At 38.8% G+C, this 22554-nt stretch overlaps 2 protein-coding genes across 3 annotated transcripts; one reads left to right on the plus strand and one right to left on the minus strand.

The window, feature by feature from the left end:
• Positions 1-374: 374 nt before the first annotated feature.
• Positions 375-4185, plus strand: stc2b (stanniocalcin 2b; the record flags this gene model as incomplete). Its single annotated transcript, XM_079247339.1, has 4 exons — positions 375-501; positions 1173-1315; positions 2545-2756; positions 3858-4185. The coding sequence occupies 4 exons, from the start codon at positions 375-377 to the stop codon at positions 4183-4185; spliced, it is 810 nt and encodes a 269-aa protein (XP_079103465.1).
• Positions 4186-4803: 618 nt separating this feature from the next.
• Positions 4804-21730, minus strand: bnip1b (BCL2 interacting protein 1b). 2 transcript variants are annotated; one of them, XM_079247184.1, is made up of 6 exons: positions 21639-21730; positions 9587-9679; positions 9402-9493; positions 8812-8919; positions 5963-6081; positions 4804-5850 (listed from the first exon to the last, which is right to left on the minus strand). In XM_079247184.1, exons 1-6 carry the CDS (start codon positions 21675-21677, stop codon positions 5654-5656), a joined length of 648 nt encoding a protein of 215 aa, XP_079103310.1. In that variant the 5' UTR covers positions 21678-21730; the 3' UTR covers positions 4804-5653. The 2 variants fall into 2 exon arrangements, with proteins under 2 accessions (XP_079103310.1, XP_079103309.1); XM_079247183.1 differs by lacking the exon at positions 21639-21730 and adding an exon at positions 10366-10451.
• Positions 21731-22554: the final 824 nt, after the last annotated feature.

The raw sequence follows: 22554 nt of genomic DNA on the forward strand, positions 1-22554 counted from the left end.
TTTTTTTTTAAGTTAGACCTTCTTTTCTTTTGGGTAGCTATGTTTTTGAGAGCCTCGGCCTCCCACTTGTCGCGTAATAAATCGCAGTAAAATTACTCAGAAACCTTCGTTTTTGCCACTGTGTCACACAGTCATCTGTTTCCCCTGCGATAAACTTTCAGCTCCACGTGTGCTGCGCGTTCACGTGGGCGTGCTGTGATTGGTGGAGGCTCCAGGTCTCACTCCGGTGAACGCGCAGCTCACTTGGGGGTTTTTATGTCCCAGTTTTCATGTCGATGCCACATTGTACGGCCAGACTCCCGCAGATTCATCCCACTAAAGCAAGCTACCAAGAAAACTAAGTTTATCCCACAAAGAGCCAACGATCAGCTGATATGCCGGTGTGTGTGTCCGCTGGTTTGTTGCTGCTGGCGTGTCATCAGGTGCTGGCTGTGGATCTGCGTGATGTCCAAGAGAAACAAGGCAGCCAAGTAAAAAAACGTCTCTCTTTGCAGAGCACAGGTAAGTTCAACCCGCAAAATCACCATTAAAATAAAGATGTCTCTTTTATTTATATATATATATATATATATATATATATATATATATATATATATATATATATATATATATATATATATATATATATATATATATACAGACAGCGTGCTAATAGAATATGATGAAAACGTGTCAGAAGAACAGGAGGAGTTTTAATTGTGTGCATGCTTCAAATGTCTTTTCTTCATGCAAAGTTTAAGAAAAGGCTTTCAGAATCTTCTCACGCTTCTGTCCGCCTTTTAAACCCCACGAAGCGACTACACACTCTGAAACCGTATCGCACCGCAGTCGTGCGCCTGACCCGGCCGTGCCGTGCCGGGCCGGTGGCGCGCTCCTCTCTGTTTGCTCTGCCGCTCTGTTGACGACTCCGCTCCATGCAGCTCCTGCAAGCTGTACATCAGTAGGATAGTATAGGTTTGGAACAGGAATAACGCGGTTAAAGCTGGTTATAGATGAAGTATATGACCTCCAGAGATGATTTGTTTAATAGCTGACCCGTGTGTGCAGAGAGCAAGTCCTCAACTTGCATATCTGATGGAGTAAATGAAACATAAAACTTCCAGGTTTCACCCTGATGTGATGTTTGTTTTTTTTGTTGTTTTTTTTTGCATTTGATTTCTCAAACGTGTTAGCTGAGATTCAGAGCTGCCTGGTGAGTTCAGGGGATGTCGGCTGTGGGATGTTTCAGTGTTTCAACAACAACTCCTGTGAGATCCAAGGCCTGCACCATATATGTCTCACTCTGCTTCACAACGCCGGGCACTATGACTCGCAGGTGGGAGGATCAGCACAACAGCCACTCTTCATTACACACACTTAGATCTCAAAGTGAAGACCTTTGCCATCAGGTCTCTCTGCACTCAGTGACCCCAGGGCCTGAAAGAAAGTTCAGAAGGAACTTTTGGGGTGGGTCAGAGAAGACATATCTGGATACATATCTTTATTTCATTTAATCCCTATCAGTCATTAAGGTCATTTGTGAGGAATGTTTCTTCTATAAGGATCAGTGTATAGTTATGCATGGTAGCATTAGTTACAGAACAATCTGAGACTGGATGTGAAATGAGAGAGGGAACAGCTTGTTCACTTTACTAGAATAGAAATGCGCAAGAAAGAAATGCATGATTATAAGTCCAAAGAGTGAGCCGGAATAGTCGATGATGTCCTGTAAGGATCGTTGAGGGATGAGATTTGTGCTTTCCTATTAAAATAAAAAATTGTATGCTTGCTTTGGATTTACCAGAATCTTTTTAATGGATTGCTTGATTTTTATCTGGAATCTGAGTAAAACAATAACATTATCCCAGTGGATGAAAAATAAGTAGACCTCAGTGCTAACAAGTTCTCCAAAGGTTTGCTGGAGTCAGCTGCTCAATCCATGACTAAAGATATAATCTTCCATTTTTAAGAAGGATTAGTTGGTGTTGAAGATGCCTGAATAACAACATTTTCACATGACCTTCGAAGAAGACTGCATAGTGATGAACTGACCTAGAAAAGGCTACTCAACCATTTCTAGACATCTGGTAGTTTGTGCCAGATGGTGAAATATTCTACATGTGCTGTATAGTTGACGTCCTGTAAATGTTTACACCCACTGCTCGACATGCAATTTTTGAAAGAGTTAAAAAAAAAAAAAAATTAAAACTAAAATTCAAAATCTGCAGAAATCTCTAGGCCATCATAAACCCTGTTTTTATTTGTACACTAGTTCCTCTGTCTAACTTCTCTGTCCAAGAAGTTTTTTTTATAGATGGAAACCACAGATGGAAGCTACTAATGCAAAGGCAATGACTAATTACATCACATCGTGTCATGGAGGCCTGACACATATATACTACTAGTCAAAAGTTGAGACACACTTTTCCATCAAATCCTATGGGAAAGTGTGTCCAAACATTCGACAGGTGGTGTATGTACATGAAGCCCAGCCCCCTTTGCAACCGTCGCACATAAGACAGCTGATTCCACTGATTTTCCTCATCTCATCCCCAAACCTTCCAGGGCAAATCATTTGTGAAGGACGCGTTGCGGTGTATGGCATTGGGACTGCGTCAGCGCTTCAGCTGCGTGAGCCGGCGGTGCTCTGCGGTGAAAGAGATGGTTTTCTTGCTCCAGAGAGAGTGCTACACCAAACACCATCTCTGTCTCGCGCTGCAGGACCACATGGACACAATGGGAAGCCTGGTGCAGTTTCACTTGATGTTTCCCACAGGGTGAGAAAGACTCACACACACACACACAAATAAGTAAGTGCATAATGGGTTTTTATGAGGATTTTAGAGACAAAGAGGCCAAAGTGAAACCAAAGCAGAAACAATGCCACCTCTCTATGATAAATCACAATCTACTTAATTCCATTTTTTCTTTTTTATTAATTAAAGGTTTATCCTGTCAGAGATGGCATCATAAGTGGCGTCAAAGCCTCTATAGTATCATCCAGTAGTAATGGTACCTTATGCTAAACAGTTTCATGTCCTGCATGCTTTACTGCACGCTCACACCATCATGGATTTTAATCTGTGTGCAGATACAAAGCTGTATCTTCCTTTATCTTCAGCATGCTGGAGCATTTCTTATTTCCAAAAGCAATTTCACATTGTGACTCTTCAGCTCACACAGTAGTTTTCCACCTCTCCTCAGTCCTTCTCTAATGAAATCTGCCTTTAAAAGGTGGCAGAATTTCTCAGTTTTATTCTTTTTTACTCTATTTATAGATGCAGCAACAAGTTGAGTTCACTGACAGCTGTTTTCAGAAGTCTTCTTGAGCTTATGAAAGGATTTCCACCCATCTTGCCTAGTTGCAGATGTTAAGATGGGCCTGAACAGTTCTGCAATGAAACAAAACGGAGTGCTTAGCCTAAACATTGTAGATGTGTTGATTGTCAACCTTGTCTTTTACTCACACACTTTATTAAGATATAAATACATTTTAGTGATATTATGTTGTGTAAATGTTCAAATCTACACAAGTTTTATGTAAGGTTAAGAAAGCCCATTCAGTTTGTTACACAGTAGGAGAATTCCTTCTCATCATTGAGTCATTTTATGTACATTTCTGGTTTTATACCCAGTTGGGTTCCTAACCTGTGTCCAGTTAACAAGTTGAGAGATGTTTCATCAGCCCTCATCTTTCTTTAAAACATTTAGGCTTGCTGTCCCTGTCCTAACTTTTTTCTCTTCCCTTTCATGTGCCGTCATGACTTCCTTTGGAAACAGGTTTGTCTCTAAGCACTTTATGTTCAGCTCGTTTTCTTTTTCACTGGAACTCAGATGAGTCCCGAGTCAGCTGTCAACTTGTGCTCCAATCCCACCAGGCCGTATGTGGAGCTGATGAACTTCCTGCTGAAATGTGGAGACGAGGTCAGGGCGTGGGTCGGACGGCGGCTGCGGGGACAATGTGAGCAACACTGGGGTGCGCTGTGCAGCAGCTTCACCAACTTTTGCCCTCACAGTCAATCAGACGGTCTGCAGCACGCCACGACTCCACAGTCTATTGTGCCGTGGCCTCTCACTGCTCAGGGATCCCTGCAGCTGCCCGCCAGAGGGGGTGAACTAGAAGACAGGAGCGAGGTCAGACAGATCGACAGCACTACTCCATCAGGTCTCTCTCAGTCTGAGCAATCCAACACCACTGCTTCTTAGACAGATGAGTCACACAGAGGTGCACACAGGGTAAACACACATTATGCACTTATTACATTAGAAGTAGAAATAGTAATAGTAGTTGTTTAAGAGTATTTAGTGTAGAGTTGAAGGTAAAAGCAATGCAGCATAACTTATTCAGTTTGTTCGATATTTATCTCATATTTTTCTGAACATATGACTTCAAGCAAGAACAGTCATCTACCTCACTAAGTATTACCGTTAACTACAAGGACTTTATCCCACACAAGTCAAACTTACAGAGGGTATCTATAGTTCATGTGCAGCTGATGGCACTAAATCAGTATTCTACTTATTTAAGTCTGGTTTTGTATTTATGAGGATTGTTATATTGTGTACCATGCAGTCGACATGCTCCGACAGTTCACATGCAGTCTGCAGGAAGGGAAGCACTCTTTGGTCATGTGTGTTTTGTAATGTACTATTTTAATGATCACAATTCACACCACGGGTTTAATTTAAGTGCATCTTTTAAACTCAAATGTTAACCGTTTTAGATGGTATTAAAGTACAATTATGTAATTAAGCAGAAAGAAGTGTGTTGAGACAGTTTTATTTATTCAAAATGTCTTCTCATAAATTCACAGTTTTGCATTTGAAATTGTGATATGTTCGATATTCTGAAATCTCCAGTAATGCATCCCTCAGTATGTTCAAAACTTTATTCAGAAAGAAGACCTTTACAGACGTGATCTGGGTGTCATCAGGATCCAGTTCAGGGGTTTGAGGAAATGAGAAATCCTCATTTCCAGATTTGTGACATCAGTCTGTAGGAAACTTCCGTGTCAGATTGAACTTCAATCCTTCTCTTCAAGTTAGCCTTCAATCGCTTTGTGTCTTCAATGTGCATTTAAAAATCAAAGCTGCTGGTAAAAGTAACAGTTTCCAAGTTGAGGAAGAAGAGCAGACATGAAGAAAGTTAGCTTTTTGAAAAGCATCCTGGATGTGAGACTGGAGGGAAGACGGCACGTCGCCAACTTTAACTGCATCTTTGCAATAATCATCCAGAGCAGACTCGACATGTCCAGTCCTGAGCACACAATGAAATGTAACAAAAAACTAAATAATTAAATAATTAAATCTAAGGTTTTTGCATACTCTGGCTGTAGTCAGTAAGCGTCAAAGTGCTTCTCCAAAATCATTTCCTAATAGCCACAATTTGGCAGGATCTGAGCTAAGCTTCAACTTCTGTAACACTCTGTCAAGATGGCAGATCCATCCAAAAGTCCTTTGGAACAATCAGGCAGTGATTAGCTTCAGTTTGTGTAGCTGAGGTTTACTTTCAAAATAAACTTCATGGCTGAATTTTTTTTTTTTTTTTTAACTTAAATTTTGCATGTGGTACAACGTAAACGGCTTTCACTGCCTCCAGTACTCCATGAGGTCCAGGATTTACTTTATATCGTCACATGGTGACTTCTTACATGCCAGAGATGGACACAGCTCTCTAGATGAAAGGGAAGAGGCGTTTCTTGAGGATGTAGAGGACAGTAGCAAAGAAGAGAGCCAGAGCCAGAAAGATGAGCAGCTTGTCTGTAAGTTCCCGTCGATTGTACTTGAGGATAAGCTTCCTTCCCAGGTGAATGGTTCCTGTCATGCTTTTAAACTCCTCGTTAGTTTCTTGCACTGTTCTGGAAGAGGTGGCTGTGTGGGAGAGAAAGGTGTGAATTCCTGGTTTTCATTGGAAGGTCAAATTAGATTAAGCTTGAAACCTGCTAAATATACATGAATGCAAACCAAATAAAGTTTCTCTCACCCAATGTACCAATGGTGTCCTCACTCTGCTTCACCTGCTCAGACATCATCCTACAGATAGACATCAGACTCTCTGTGATGTCGCTGCTGCTTTCAACTAGACTTTCCTTGGTTACTTTCCTACACACAAATGAAATTGTAATTTAGAGTCCAGAGATGTACCAGTAATTATTTGTTTTTACTACCAAAGATTGCAGGAGTTTAAAAAAAATCTATTTTGTTCAATAAGGGATAATACAGTAGAGACAGAAACAAACATTTCTGCTCCTCTCTCACAATAAAGATTGTTATCCAGAGCCACAACCACTGTCAGGCTGGGGATCAAGCTGCAAACTGCGATTAAGACACAACTTGCTAACCACCTGAGCTACAGCCCTCACTACTGCTGAGCTTTGTATTATTTTAAATACTAAAGTTACTAAAATTGTATTAAATATATACAGCTAAGCACGTTTTTGCCTTGTAACATCAAAAAAAGATTATCAAAATAATTTCTAACTTCTTGAGTTGGGGACAATGAGCTTTAAAAGGCAAAGTGAAATGGGCTTAATACATGCAGACAAACAACACATTATAGCTGTAATAATTAGTAGCACAGTGTTTCCTTCCGACATACAGCCAGACTTCAGTTATCAGAATTTGGCTGAGTAATTAAACGGCAAGCAAGAGCTGTAAATAATGCATACCGGTTCATTATTGGGGCATTTTGGGGGGGGGGGTGTAGGTGAATCATCGCCTGCTTTTCAGCAATCCAGTCAAAAAAAAAAAAACCAAAAAAAAAAACATCCCAAAATGTAGAAAAATCTAGAAATGACAAAAATACCAATACTCTGGCAGAAGATGAGCTTGACGCTAACAAGGTAACATTACATCTCTTTCTAAAAGCCCAGGCGTGTCCAAAGTCAGAGGGCTGCTGTCCATCAGGGTTTTAATGTTTCCTTCTTCAAACACACCTGACTCTAATTAAATGGATCCTACAGCCTATGAAGTTTTGCACAATTACTCATTAATTTGAGTCAAGTGTGTTAGAAGAGGCAAATGTCTAAACCCTTCAGGATTGTGACTCATTCATCAAACTATGCGTAGCAACGATGACTACAGGTGGCATACGTACAGAAAACAGGAAATGTGGCGCAAAACAACTTCCCGATTTATAAACCAGTGCACACGTACATCCCACGCCTGTTTCGCTTCATAAATCAGAATCAATACTAAATTTTGTTCATGTGAGGGAACATTTTGTGACGCCCACATGTTGGCTATAAAATGTCAGGCGAACGCCCCTGATAAATAATAATTGATCTCATTTCTATGACGGTTCAGCAGAGAAAGAAGCAAAAAAAGAGGGATTTTCTAGAATATGAGGCAGAAATTCTAAGGGATAAAATATGTTTACTTTTTACAACCTTATTTGGTGGAAGCGCAATGGACATCACCACCGCCAGAAAGGCAGAGGAGCGTCAGCAGGTGACAGATGCTGTCCACGCGTCTCATCAGACCATCGCGCTTGTCCAGAAAGTAAAAATAAAGTGGTCAGACAATAAAATGTAGGGAGAAGGTGCATCGCCGTCCACAGGAGGAGGATGTGCTGCTCACTCCCACATATTAGAAGCTGGCGGAGAAAATGAACAAGCAGCCACACAAATGCGCCAAATGCTCCTTTGTTTTCACAAAGGAGATGTCTCTGACTCCAGTTTATTTATTGTTAAAGTACTGGTGTTCCTGTGAGTCTCAGCTGGGTAACAGCGCAACAACTGTGGTTGGAGAGGGGGAGGCCAGTGATTCCAAATTGTGCCGACTCTCTACCTCTATTGTGTTGAATGACTCCTAGACGCTGCGTAAAGCAACAGTTTGGTTCCAACATGAGGATGTGTTTGAGATCCTCTCAGGTGAACATGACATGTTCCCATTTAGTACCATGTTATGTAGCGCCTCCACTTTCTTGCACACATTTGCAGCTGTACAACAGGTTTCCTCCCGTGCAACGAGGCACCTCCACCTGCACTTCATCTGCCCGATGGCCGCTACACCACGGTGTGTATGGCTGTGGCGCACAAAGTTCTGTTACTCTGCGCTCTGGGTTGGGAAAAGGAGTGAGCAGCCCCGTGAGCTGTCAGTCATTTCCCTTTGGAAAGTGTCGGGCTCGACTCCAGAGTCTCCATGCGCCATGTTCATCATCAGGGGCAGATAAGCCACCGTGCGCCTTTACGTATTTGGGTGCATTTTATATCCAACCATCACTTCATGTTCTGTATCTGCAGGTGAGGGAAAAACCCTGATCATAGCCTAATGATGGGCGACCATGTTATTTTAATTGCAATTATTCATTTAGAGCTTTATTAGTAAGGCAGCTTCTGTACGACTTATTGTGGGAAATCGCTTTTATAATACGTAGAACTGCTTTGTTTCAGAACATATATTAATGGTTGACGTTTTAGTGGTGGAGTAACAATATCAAATACACATTTTCTCAATTTATTTAAGTGTTGTTAATGTACAACATTCTGTGTGAAAGTTTATATTTGATTTTGAACAAATGCCTCAAATTTGACATAATTTCTTCGGTTTTATTTTTTGCCTTTAGTGTCGCCGTTTCCTGTTTGTTCAGATGTTGTGCGTACGCCAGGGTCGGAGTTGCCATGGAGATAGGGACATTTTACCAGCAAGTCGTTTTTAATAATCCCAAAAGTTGACGATTATTGGCGTATGCTGGGTTTAGTGCATGCAACAGCTTTATAAATGAGGCCCCAGAGCTGGAAACACCTGCTCTATACCATGAAAACTGTAGCTCAGCCAATTTTTTCCACTTTGATATGAAGTTTTTTTCAGTACCAGCAAAACTGTTCAAACCTCTGTCTGGTGGTCTGGTTTTCTCCACCATGAAGCAGCTCATTCTTCTCCATGTTGTCTATGGCCAGTTTACAAGCCAAGTTAGCTTTCCTCCAAGCTGTCTGGTTACTGAAGTCATGAAAAGTACAGCAGAGAGAATAAATGAGTGAGCTGCAGTTTTTGTTTTCATTTTCATTTGTCTGCATGTTATATATGCTTACTGCTTACAAATATAAATCCCAACACAAAAGTTGTGCTTATTTCATTTTAGCACTTAAATTTCTAAGGTTCAAATATACTTTTCTTGATATACAAGATACTATTAAAATATGTATTGAAATAGCTTCCTTTAAGATTTATAGTAAGTTACATGCACTTAAAATTGCTCACAAAATGCAGTAAAAAAAATTAATTTCTGTATTTTTAATCTAATTTATCAGTGAAATATGTACAGTGATTATGTTGTACCAGCAACAATTAATACACATTACTATCATAATCATAAACAATATCCACCAAAAAAAAAAAACATACACCATTAAGTCGCTCTCTTGGGATTATTGATATAAAGGAAGTCAAGAAGGGAAGTAAACGTGTAAATATCCAGGCACCTCAGCATTTCCCGTCGCTGGCTTTCTGTCTCTGCCATGATGGCCAGTCTGTCCGACTCTCTGTCCTGCTCTTTGGCCATCTGCTCCAGATCCTGTCAACAACAAAATTAGGCATATCAAATGCCACATTTTATGCAAGAAATAAGTTAGATGCAATACAGCTTTCATGTGGGAAATGGTCCAACCTGTATCCTCAGTCGCAGCTCACTGAATTTTTCTTTAACCAAATTGTTCAACTCCAGGAGAGCAGATTGTGGTCCAGGACAATCTCTGATGTCCTACAGATAACACACACACACACACAGATAATCAGATATAATTATATTAGAGTTATAAGTACATGTTTTACAACAAAAAGAAAAAGAGGGAGAATGAAAAACATAACTGTCTCAGCAAAACTATCTATAGAAAGGGCTTCTCAGGCCTAATGTACAGAAATACATCTTGTAATTAATTCAACAATATAACAATAAATTACGTTTGTGATGTAAACTAAAATGGACAGTGTTTTACTAATTACATAGGTTCTGTCCTCTATAATTAGTAGCGAATTTTAAAATAAAGTTTTATTTATCCCCCGATTTGCTCAGATGAGCACTTAATAGATTTTTCTCTAGTTTTGAGAATATAAAAGAAACGCTCACAACCTTTTAGAAAGCCTAATTAATTTTTCACTCATTATTTGGTCTGGCAGATCGCTGGCATACTGCCCCTGCATATTACATAAGAAAGAGTAACTACAATGTGCCATTTTATAGCAGAATTTAACGGCTTATCACTGATATTTTTATAATAAAATAAATTTAAAAATAAAATTTTTTAAAAAGTTGCAAGTTTCCTCTCTGATGCTAAGCTAACGTTAGCTCCACTTCCAGACTTCCTGCGTGTTCCCACGTTTTCTTCTCTACAATACTGACAAAAGAGCATTATAAGGAATGTAAAGATAATTTATAATGACTCGTACCTGTATGAGAGCCTTTATTTGCAGGTCATATTTTATTATTTCTTGTCCGCATATTCTTACATGAACAAGTGCCGAAGACGCCATTGTTGTTTGTGTACGGCAAGCTGGGAGGTCAAAATATGACTTGTCAGAGAAGGCAAGGCAGCCAAGGTAACCTCAGATGAGTAACACCCTTACCGACAATTATAAAATGATTTTATTATCTCTAATAAGGAGGTGTTTGCAGAGGAATAAAGACAGCGTTTATCTGTTTGTTTGCATGTTTGTTAGCAACTTTATGCAAAAACTACAGTGTGGCTTTTTGTGATTTTATTTCTGGGTATTGGTCTTGGTCTGAGTTAGATTTCATTCAGTTTTGGGAGGTCTGGAAGGAATTGTGGACACAGGAACTTTTAGAAGGATTCTGCACAGCATGGCTGGAAATGAGCTGCTTGGTGAAGATTGTGCTCTGTGAGTGCTTCCCTGTTGGAAATGGAATAAATTGTGACCACCAAAGCTGATTTTAATTCATTTCAATTTAAGTTCATTTTCAGCATTGTTCTCTCCATTACCAGTGTCAGTTAGTGGTCTTTAAAAGCCTTTTTTAGAGTAAATTTATACAAAACAATTTTTCTTTGACAAAAATCATCTTGTTGTTGTTAATTTAGTATTGATATTTTTAAAGATTATTTGTTGTTTAACAGGAGATAGTGTTGCTGTACATTAGTTTACATAAAAGTGGCACATTGTTATTTTCAGGGCCTTTTAAATAATGCTAACTACTTTTATATATAACCTATAAAAATATAGGTTGCTTAAGTTGTAAATGTATAGATAGATAGATAGATAGATAGATAGATAGATAGATAGATAGATAGATAGATAGATAGATAGATAGATAGATAGAGTTTAATATATATTTGTTGTTCTCAACCACATTTTCATTGTCATTGTCCAAACCCTTACAAATCTAAAGGATCAATTGAATCATGATTCTAGCATGTGCAAGGTTTTTAATGAATTCCTGAAGCCAACAAAGGCAATAAAAGAGGGAAAACATAAACCCATACAGATATAGTTAGGAAATGTCTGTAAGTTTTAGAACTCAGTCTGTTATGCTGCGTTGCTCAGTCTTTAAAAGTTTATAGTCTTTCAATGGAAAAGATCAATGATCAAAAGTCTTGATTAACAGAGATAAAAATTTTGAACATTTAAATGTGACATGTATAGTACTTTTGTTTCTTTTTGCTTTCTCATTTTGAGCAGATTTACTTGAACATAAAATAAGCAGGAGTAGCTTTCCAGCCAATGCTAGGGAGATTGTTTTTGCTCTGTCTAATTCTCTTTAGATCAGAACACTATACTATCAGCAGATATAGTCAACAGGTATTTCTTCAATGATGTATGTAAGTACCTGTCGGATCCATCTGGAACCAGCACTGATCAGGCTTTCCTAAAGATTATGCCACTATTCTTCTTCTACTGAGTGGAAGAAGAAATGTTCCACAATGCAAGGCTCAAGAGGGAAAATGAGCTCAAATTGATGTCATAGACTGGATGAAAGGTGCAGTATTAAGTGTCAGTGTCACACATGTACGGAACTGTTCTCCTCACTTTATCCCCCTATATCTAGGATGTCAAACTCAAATATAGGGTTGGCCAAAATATACATTTGGAAAAACTACTCATGTGCCAACTTTGATATAGGTTTTTTTTTTTTTAAATCACTTAGACAGGACAGTGAACCTCAGAGTGGTAACTAAATCACATGTGCGTTCAGCTAATGTGTTTTTGCTCAGGCTTTTGTTTGAAAATGCTTGGTTTTTTTTTTGGTTACACAAGCACATAAACTTTCATCATGTACTTTTTCACAAACACTCCCTCATTGAAGACCAGGCTTATTTTGCCATCTCAGCTGCAATAGCTTGAAGTTGCTATGACTACTGTCAACTGAGGACAGGGTCTTTTCCTGATTGACGTACCAAACCAACACCATCTGGGGCTTATAATATTTGCAGTACATGTACTGTATAGTACTGGCAGGCCAGCTCTAGTAGTCATTTGGTATTACCTTGTGTGCCAAATATAAATACACTGCAGGACCAAAATTGGACCAGAGTTTTACACCAATGCTTTATATCACAGTGTTCAAATAAAAGGGACAAATATTTATCATTTTTATTTATAAGTCATTAAGTCAAGTAAACAAACAAGAGTCAGCGTGGGGTGCTAATGGTTTTATTGTTTTGATATTAAAATTAATAAACATAATCAGACTAACATGGTTACAAGCAGAGCTGCAGTACCAACTCCCGGCTGATACAACAGAGAAAGAATGATTACAAAAAAAAAAAAAGAAAAAAAAAGAAAGTAAAATAAAGAGAGGCACAATAACACAACAGAGATTCAGGGCATTTGTCTGTGGGATGTCGAGCAGCCAGAGACAAAAACTGTCAGAAGCTCTGAAACAGAACAGACTGTTACAGTACAAACCAAGAAAGAATGGAAAAAAAAAAAAAAAAAGACTGACATCTCAACGTCTGTGCATAAAGCCACCAACTGTGCCTCCAAGAGGAAAAAAAAACATAATGTAAAAGAAAGTTAGTCCAAACAAAAGTATAAACCCAGCACAACATTTATTACACAACATAAATATAACAACTGTCAAGATATTGTATTTGAACAGGCATATATGTGAACTACAAATATAGACGTCATTGCTAAAGAGGATCAAGTTAGTTTCAGCAGGATACACTTTCTGCAGGTTTTGCTTCTTTATGAAATTAGAATCACCAAGAGATCTATTATAGAGCACTTAGCAATGAAGTACAGCCTTCCTACTGAGACTGGGGAGAGGAACACACACAGGACTAACTACAGAAAGATCCCATGCTGTTGATCTCGTCAAATAAGTTACCATACAAGACCAGAAGCATAACAATAGCATGTAGCTGTGGAGCTCAGGATGATACCGATACCTCCCACATCCTCTACATGTTTGGGCTTGTATAGATTTCCTATAAAATTACTGTCTGTTATCGTTTGACTATTAAAAAAAAAAAAAAAAAAAAAAAAAAAAAAAAAACCGAAAGAGAGAGAAAAGAAACCAAAAAGAGATTTTAAGATAAACATTTTGTTAAATGCCTCTTGCTCCATGCTTTTTGGCAAGTCTGGAAGAAGATGTAGATGATGGGTTTGACATGTGCAGAAATAGAAAGAGGAGTTTTGTTTTTATTGTTATTGATAGTGGGTTGTTGTTGTTGTTTGCTTTTGTAAGATCAGTCTGCAGGAGAGGAAACACAAGCTTCCCTCATCATTTACTGCAAGGGAAGGTGAGGGATCTCTGCCCACCAGCCTTTAATGACCCCTGGCTAATCTCAGGGGCTCCCTGACAAGACAACTTCAAACCAAAGCCCTTCTACGAAAGAAAAAAGGAAAAAAAATAAAAACAAATTAAAATAAAGCACACAGAAGGGGAGGAAAATCTGTCGCAGTGAAGTTTTTCCACACAAAATCTCCCCACAGAGGATCAAGACAGCATTCGAGCCGACTTCTAACCTGAGCTTCAGAGCTACGATACACCTAAATCTCAGTCAAGAGTTATGATGTAAGAGTTGTGTTAGGGTGAGATTCAGTTTGGTGAGCGTATACACCTCGGACTATATCAAACCTCAAATCACAGAACATTTCATGGGTCTCACAGACAGGAATCACTCAAACCCAGTTGTAAATCTCCTGATTTCAGTGATTAAATTTCATTCTGGGAATTTTTTGGTCTCTGCATTTGTTAAAGAGCAGACCCAAAAGAACCACGAGGTTCAAAAAAAGCAGTAAGTCCTGCCAGGAAATAGTCTGGACCATAGTTCCTTCAAGTCTTTGGACAACCTTACCCTTTTCTCTTTGTCCTTTGGACTAAGCTGAACTTGCTGACGGCATCAAGTTCATCCAGCAGCAAGAAATTGCATAAAGGAATTCCCAAAACATTACTGGGAATGTCAAAAAGAAATAAGATGACTTGTTTAAAACCTTACTGATTAGTTTATCAACACTTTTTCTGGTGAACATAAATTTTTGTGACTGGTTCCGTTTTCATTGTATAAATATTTAGTTGATCATATATATATATATTTTGTTACAAGTTACATTTGATGATGTTTTTAAGATTTAACATTTTCATTGTAATTTTCATTGTTTAACAGATCAACTTAAACTACTCACAAAAGTTAAGCATATACAACTTTATGTATGACGTCAGAATGAACCCAAAATGCACTAAATCTTCTTAACTTGCTCTTAATGCTTGAAAGCACATGTCCAAGTGTTCAATGTTAAATTATTTTTTTAAATAAGGTGAATAACCTAAAAAAAAGTGTCCGAACCACAAATCAACAAGTAACTGTTCTGGTTACATAATAACTTGGATAGAAACGGTCCTCTTCACCTCTCTTAGCCAGAGACACATTCCTGGGACATTGACATTTTTGTGTTGTGGCATCCTTAGTACTGTGGTTAACTTTTCCCTAATAAATAATAACAATAAATACTTTAATAACCCCCATTGGGAAATTCTCCCTCACCATTTGGCCTGTCCTAGTTGGACAAGGAGCAGTTTGCAGACACTTTTTTTTAAAAATTTATTTATTTTAATGGCACCCAGGAGACAAGATAAGATTAAGGGCCTTGTTTGGGAGGCAATTGTGGTCTTTCCTTGTTAACAGTTTATCAAAAACTAGTTGGAGATTAAGGAATTATTTTGTATGACTAAACTAAAATACCCTCCATCTGTGATAAATGATCATTGGAGCATGAACCTTTTTACATTATCAGTAAATTTCATCCAAAAGCTGAATATACAAAACATTTAGTGAGTAGTACATTTTATTCTGCGATGCATCAACATCACAGACACTAGAACCAATGTATTTGCATTTTCATTTAAAAATGAAACTGAAAAACTTAACTATAAATTTGTGCAACGAATAAAACTAGAAACATGATTTTGATTTCTGTCTGCGAATCTCATGAGAAGTCTGGCTCGTGAACACCTGCTTCAGCGGAAAAGCTGTTTAGATTTAATAACCTGTCTCCTTACAGATAAATCCTAGGACTTCACAAATAAATAGCAAATAACGGTATGAACACAGGGATCAGAGAAAAAAAAAAACATAATTTAGGGGGAATAAAAGAAAGAAAATAAATGTGCAACATTTTACAGAGTCAGAGCACAAATATAAATAATATTAATAAAAAGATGTTTAAACATACAAGCAAAGACAGCAGCCATAGAAAGATTCACAACATTCAAGATCTTTCTGGATCCTGATGACCAAAGTCTCCCTCCGAGAGCTCCGAACAAACTCAAACAACAGGGGAAAAAAAAGCTCCACCAGACACTCTTGTCTGTCTGTGTGATCCTGCTGAGGAAGACTAGTCTACATTCATCAGCAAAGCAGCAGCAGAGTTATACCTCGCTACGTCAGCATACAGCAGTGCAGCAGTCAGAAACACAAGACTGACCAGTCATCAACAGAAAAAAAACAACAATATGGCTAAAATTCAACACAGCCATGTTACTGTAGCACCCAGCCAACGGACAGATTAGCACCACAGTTTACCTCCATGCTCAGTTTGTCGCTTCATTCGCAACCTGCGACTCAGTGCCAACACTGACTTCAAGGAGGGTCTGGCACTTCATTATAGCAAAGTTAAGAAATGGAAAGTTCTTTACAGATTTTTTTTTCTTCTTCTGTAATGAAAAGGTCTCAAGAGGCAGCAACACGGTGCTCCACAGAAAGAGAATGCATTGTTATCGACCAGTTATAAAGCACGTCCAAGTCTCCCTCTGTCACAGACACAGTGGAAGTTTTTTTTTTCATCTTTACACAGACACACCAATAGTGATAGCAGCAGCAGCCTATACAGAAAACACAATAATGTGGCATAGTGGGCAGAGAGAGAGTTAAAAACAGAACCAGGTTTCCCAAAACATCAAGTTCGAACTGCAAGCCGTCTCTTCTTCTGTAATACTAAAGGGAAAGTATTGTATTATGAAGACATGACGGCTCTCACCTGCCGTTAAGGACTGATTATGATAGAAATTGGGGTTAAGGTGAGTTTTTCATCTCAGAATTGTTCTTCAAGCTTCCGTTTTGGGAAACCCAGTCCCTTGTTTCTGTAGGGAAACCCCTCCAGACTGACAGAAGGTGCAGATTTGTGTTCTCATATATTTGATTAAGGCACCTGGTTCAGCAGGCATCGTATCTCAAAATATTGTTTTGGTTTTTTTTTGTTTGCTTTTCTTATTTTTCCTGGTAAGTGTAAAAACCAAGTGCAAGGTGAATAACGCTGTTGGTCATTTGACTGTGGTAGGAAAAAGATGTGGAAAGAACAGGAGAGGGGAGTGTGTGGGACATATATATATACTGTAAATATGTCATGGGGACCCTTAGACCAAAATCTGAAGTCTTTTTGTGCTCGTTCAATAGCAGCAAGTTGTGAAATCATGTGACTGAGAGTACAGAGAGCTCCAAAAGCCATGCAACAACTTTGTGACAATTATTTCCCTAATCTCCAAGGGACTCCAGATGTCACTTGATTCTCTCAGCACTAATGCCGGGAATCAGCATGCAGAAACAGATCTCCTGCTGCTTTCTTTTCTCATGGGGAAAATGTGGAGGGGAGGGGGGTAAGCACACAGCCTCTGAGGATCAGGTGTTTTTACAAGCAACGAGAACATGGGTTCAAACAACTTAGGAAATATTTCAAATGATACAAAGGATACTCAAAGCCAAACTCAGAGGTCTGACAACACAGCCAGCAAGAGGTCTTTGCAAACCAAATCATTAAAGGATACTTGGTAACATTTTTACAACTGTATGCTATCCTAGGAAGTTTCCTGAAACAATCGCTGTTTGTAGCTTGGTAACAATTATTGTTCAAAAAGAAAAATAAAAGTCCTTCAATTGTCCTTATCCTTCAATTTAAAAATCTCTGTCACACCAACAACTGTAATCCCAACACAGACACATCCTTTTAGAAAGATTTCACAATTGTGAAATGTTAGTCATGTGGAGCAATTCCAGCTGATAACACATTACAAGACGGTGAAGCTGGATAGGGCTCTAAGTGCAACTGATTAAAAAAAAGTGCCAATCTATAATACACCAGCTTTCTCTGGTTTTTACTCAAGTAGCAACTCTGTTAGACTGTCAGGTTGGGTTTTACAGTCATAGTTCTCTGTGAAGTAAGAGAAATCATTTTCCTTTTAGCTGTAAATAACAATGGTTTTTATTGGCTTTTGCTCCTCTTTTGTTTTTAAATGTATCAAAGAAAACTTTCACAAGTTGGTACCAAGATACATACAGGAAGGAAACTCCTGGAGGTGTTTCTATTTTAATGTTTCAGGTGTTTTTTCTGCTGTGACCATGGCCGTGGTGTCAAAGCTAGGAGACTGGCTTTTACAAAAGAAGTTATGCTTTGCTTAACAACAGCGATCATACAGGTCAATAAAACAGAAATCATCACTCTATTGTTGTTTAGAGCAAGAATCTGTGTAATTCTTCCTCTGATTGGTCCAACAGTAAAATCCTGCCATTAACCAATGAAAATGACCTGGGGGAGGGGGGGGCACTACTTCCTGTGTGATGAACAGTAATCAGCACCATGTGACAAACCCCTGTTGGATCACTAGACATCAGTCAAATCCTTCATGAGGGGAAGAAGTTGCAGATTTTTTTTTTCTCCATGTTTTCAATGAATTTTTACGCGAGTCTGTTGGCCTTTGTTTTTACTTTGTGTAGAGCATTGCACCATAGTAAATGACATTTATAATTCATAACACAAACACACAGACAATATTTTGTACAGAGTAAAGAATGGCGACAATAATTGGAATACATAAATATATTTTCTTTTTGAATGTCACCACATATGTCCGATAGAAGAACGATATTACCCTGATTTGCTGAAGAAGAGCTTTATGGATCCACGTAGCTTTTATTGGACAAGAGTAGCACAAAATTACACACTCTATTAGCTTAATAGATGACTGTATAGGATTAATGTAATCAGAAATAAAAAGAATAAGGAATAGTTTTACTGGCGTGGATTTCCACTCATGTCCTTGACTGTTAAAATGCCACAGAGTCTCCTGGTTTCAATGTAAAGTTGCACAGCTTGCGCCTAAATGCAAAAAAACCTTTGAGGACTCTTTCTTGAACCAGCCTTATGATCGACAGCAAAACACGCACAGCTCATTCATCAGCCGGTCATCAACCAGCGGCCCTTTAACCACTGTTGACCCTCTACCAGACCTGGTTTCAAATCATAGCTGGAAAAAAAATGCTTCAAATATTATCCCAAAAGACGCACATCAAGTAGTTCGGACCTTTGAAGCCATTTTTCCAGATACGTTTCACCATGTCTGCTGCTTCGGTCAAGGTTGTTTTGAGCCAATCAGGCTGAATGGTTTTGTTGTTGTTGTTGTTGTTGTTGTTTACCGTACTGGCAGAACAATGTCATAAACACAGGGCATGCCCATTAGCTACAAACCACGTCTGCCATGTTGTTATTTTTGTTTGTGTGAGTATGAAGTTATTTCAGAAGGCAATAAGTGTCCGGATTGATTCTCCATTTGTAATTGGCTTGCCATACAGTACAGTGATATAGTAACTTCCCCCAAGGCAGCCAGGAACAACATCTTTCAAGCGCGCTCTTCCTGGCCGCCCCAGGCTACACCCCTCCTCATTAAGTCACAAGTAGAAATCAGTTTACAAATGATAACAATATAGCTCTCTGAAGAAATGTGTCTACACTGTACATCACCCTGAAGAGGAAGCCAAAGCAGAATCAGTTTTTCCATAGGAAACCTCTACTGAAGGCAAATGATTCATGACGCCAAAGGAGTCAGCATCAGGATCAACGTAGGGGCCCTGGAATCAAAACCCTCTTTTTTTTGTGTGTGTGTGTGTGTGTGTTTTTTTTTTTTTATGTCATGTTTTTGTTTTAAGACCACAAACATTCCATCACACCATCCCTGACCAAGACATAGACCTATCCTGTCAAGACACTGGGCTTCCCAAAGCCAAGCAATGATGCGCTCTCACACAATAACTCATATCATTTCTCAGCTCCAGAAATCTGTAGATCTAATCCTCGTCAGGCCACACACCTGCTCCTTGCTAGCTCATAGACCTAGCCCTGTCAGGTAATAGACTTATCCGAGCAAGTAGTCATCAGGTACACTTGCAGCATTCACACGAGGCCATTTAGCAGCAAATGGAAGAAAAAAAATGCTTCTTTTTGTTTGTTTTTTTTCTTTTTTTTTTTTTGGACAAAGTGCTTTGTTTTTAAACATATAAGATAGAATAATCTACGCATATATCTAACATTTAGAAGATACATGTTAACTCATAGTTTATTTACAAAAATGAATCACTACTAAGAAAAATAGCCGAGGACAGCAGGGGTGAGCAGGTCTTTAGGCTACAACTAGTCAAAGAAGTTATATAAGAGCTGCGGATACTTGTCATTCTAGTTTCAGAAAAAGCACCATTTCTCCCTTTTTTTTTTTTTTTTTTTAGATGGAACGGATAAAATACAGACAGACAAAACAAACCAAAACCTCGCTGTAATCAGAAATCTTTCTGTAAAAGGAAACGTTCATCACTTCAAACTATCTGGAATTCAGCCTCAGACTATAGTCCTGATTATTTTTGGCTGTCAAATGACTGAACCTGGGTTGAATTTTCACACTTCCTATCACTTCCTCTGAGCGGGGACAACGGGAAAATAAAATACCGGGCATGTTATTAGGTTGCACAGTGTGCCACTTCATGGCCTGAACCATGTATTTGGAGAGCTGTTTTTTTTTTATGCTGTAATCAGTCAGAAAGGCTGCAAAGTTAAAGGCAAAGTGAGGCCAGACAGGTAGATTCAATACAGCAATGCAACCCCAGAGAAAGCAATTCCTGGAAATGCAAAATTCAGCTGGCTTTATGGTTAACTAGATAAAGTATGGGAAACCGATATGACAGTGCACAGTGCTGCTGGATCCAGATCAGTGTGGGACAGACTCAAATAGCTTTGGCTTTCTTACAGCATCTGAGGCAACACAGCAGCTGGTTCCTCATCTGCACACACATCTCCACGGTGTCTGTCCTCACTAAAGACAACATGTCCTCATTCTCCTCACGAACCGAGGCTTTGCTGCACTGTTTAAAATAAAACAGCCCTGGTTCCCTGTCTTTTACTGTTAGAAGAACAAAGGGGTCACGTGTCTGTATTTGTATCAAACTATCAGATTTGGATCAAGAAATGTTTTCTTTTCTTCCTCGACGTCTCCCTCTCTGACCAGTAAATGCTTCCAAACTGACAGGATAACTAGCAGGCAGCTAAAATACAAAAATATAATGAGAACTTTTTTTTTTGTTTGTTTTTGTAATTTTTTTTCCCTCCAACTTTCTCAATACAAGGATAGGCTTTAGAAATGTGTCATGCTTCAAAATGAATAATTGTCATGAAAAGTGGCATTTCACCATTGATAGGTATATCATTAATATCTCTATATACAGTACTTTAAACACAATTCAGTTAATATTTTGCTGTGAACTAGACCTTGTCTACATACAGAAAATCAAACAAGTGACACAGGAACATTTTGGTTATTGTTGGTGACATTTTGACAAACAAGCAAAAATGTAACATAGCTTATCTACTTAGCGCTGTTGGCTTTTGTCCTAGCTAGCGCCATTAATACACTCATCATGTGGAGGGAGGAATCAGTTCAGGAATGAAGTGCTTCCTAAGCAACAAATCTACAGGAGAAGCCCATCGACAGGGTTAATTTTCAGATTCAAAAACACAAATGAATGTTCCTTTTCTATACAGAATTGGACCCAAGCTAATTTCACAGTTCTATGAAGTTCCCTGACCCTCCCACATTCCTTACATTCAATACGGCGTCAGGTAAGCTGTGCAAAACCTTACTTTAACTGGCTGGTCGCCATTTCGTTGCATGTGTCTTTGGTACAAAAAAAACAATCAAAATATAGTGTGCAAATATTTTTTTTTCTAACTCTGAACAAAAATTTTTGTTAGCCCAGCCCCCGATCCCCAAACACAGAGTACCAAAAACCAAAAGTAATCTATTGCAGAGCCCTCCTATATACACAGACTCTGTGGCATCACGCAACAAGAGCTTCCATTTGTTTATGTACATTCAGAATATCTTTAAACAACTGAAACACACACCAAACCCCACAAGTTTGTCTCTCCTAATATTCACAAACACGAACCTCTTTTAAGCTGGACCACAAGGAGTTCTGATCAATCATTTTCTTCTTGTTCAGCCCTTCTCACACACACTCACTCAGACTTACAGAAAAACACACATACATACACAAGGCACAATGAATAGAACTCTGATCAAACACTAGTATGAACACACCACACTGTCATCACCAAAACTGCCTGGTCAACTCTTCTGTACACAAAAGGGGAGCCGGTGCCTGGGAGATGCTTTTATATACAGTTTCCTGGAGGAAATGGATCACTGTTTAAGTCATCTTTATCATTGTCATATTCCTCACAGTCTGTCTGTTCCCATTACTGGCAAAATGCCCTGTTGTCACCCAGTCCAGTTATAACCAGCACAAGGTTATAAAGCACCACGCTACAATCGCTTGCTCCCCACATGGTCAACCACCTCCTCTTGTTTAAGGTAACATTGTCAATATCAGCCATGAAAGCTTTCTCCTACCCACCACAAACTACAAAACAGCAGGATGTCTTTCACTCTGATCTTTTTAACTGACCATTTTCTTGTTCCACCACTTTTCTGTTTGCGTTGAGCATTGATGTGCTCAACGTATTCAGTCGAGCTGATTGGCAAACGGGATGGCATGAACATATTTAGGCCATCACCACAAAATATCTCCTGCCAGCCAGCTTTTTTTTTTTTTCTCTGCAGCTTTCTTGGCTACCAGAGCCAATTTTATCAAAGTGCTTAAGTGAGTGGGTCAATTTAACAACCTGGAATATTTTTTTTCTTTTTTTTTTTTTTTTTTTACCATTTGGGCTGAGTCTCCATAAAAAAATGAAAACTGGAACTTAATGTTTGACAGTGTCTGGCATGTAACAATCTTTCCTCGGTCATCATTACCACCTGGAACAAATCACGTGAAGTATTTCAGTGGTGTAACCAAGTCCTGC

This window comes from Telmatherina bonti (assembly GCF_933228915.1).
Source record: "Telmatherina bonti genome assembly, chromosome: 10".
NCBI classification, from domain to species: domain Eukaryota; kingdom Metazoa; phylum Chordata; class Actinopteri; order Atheriniformes; family Telmatherinidae; genus Telmatherina; species Telmatherina bonti.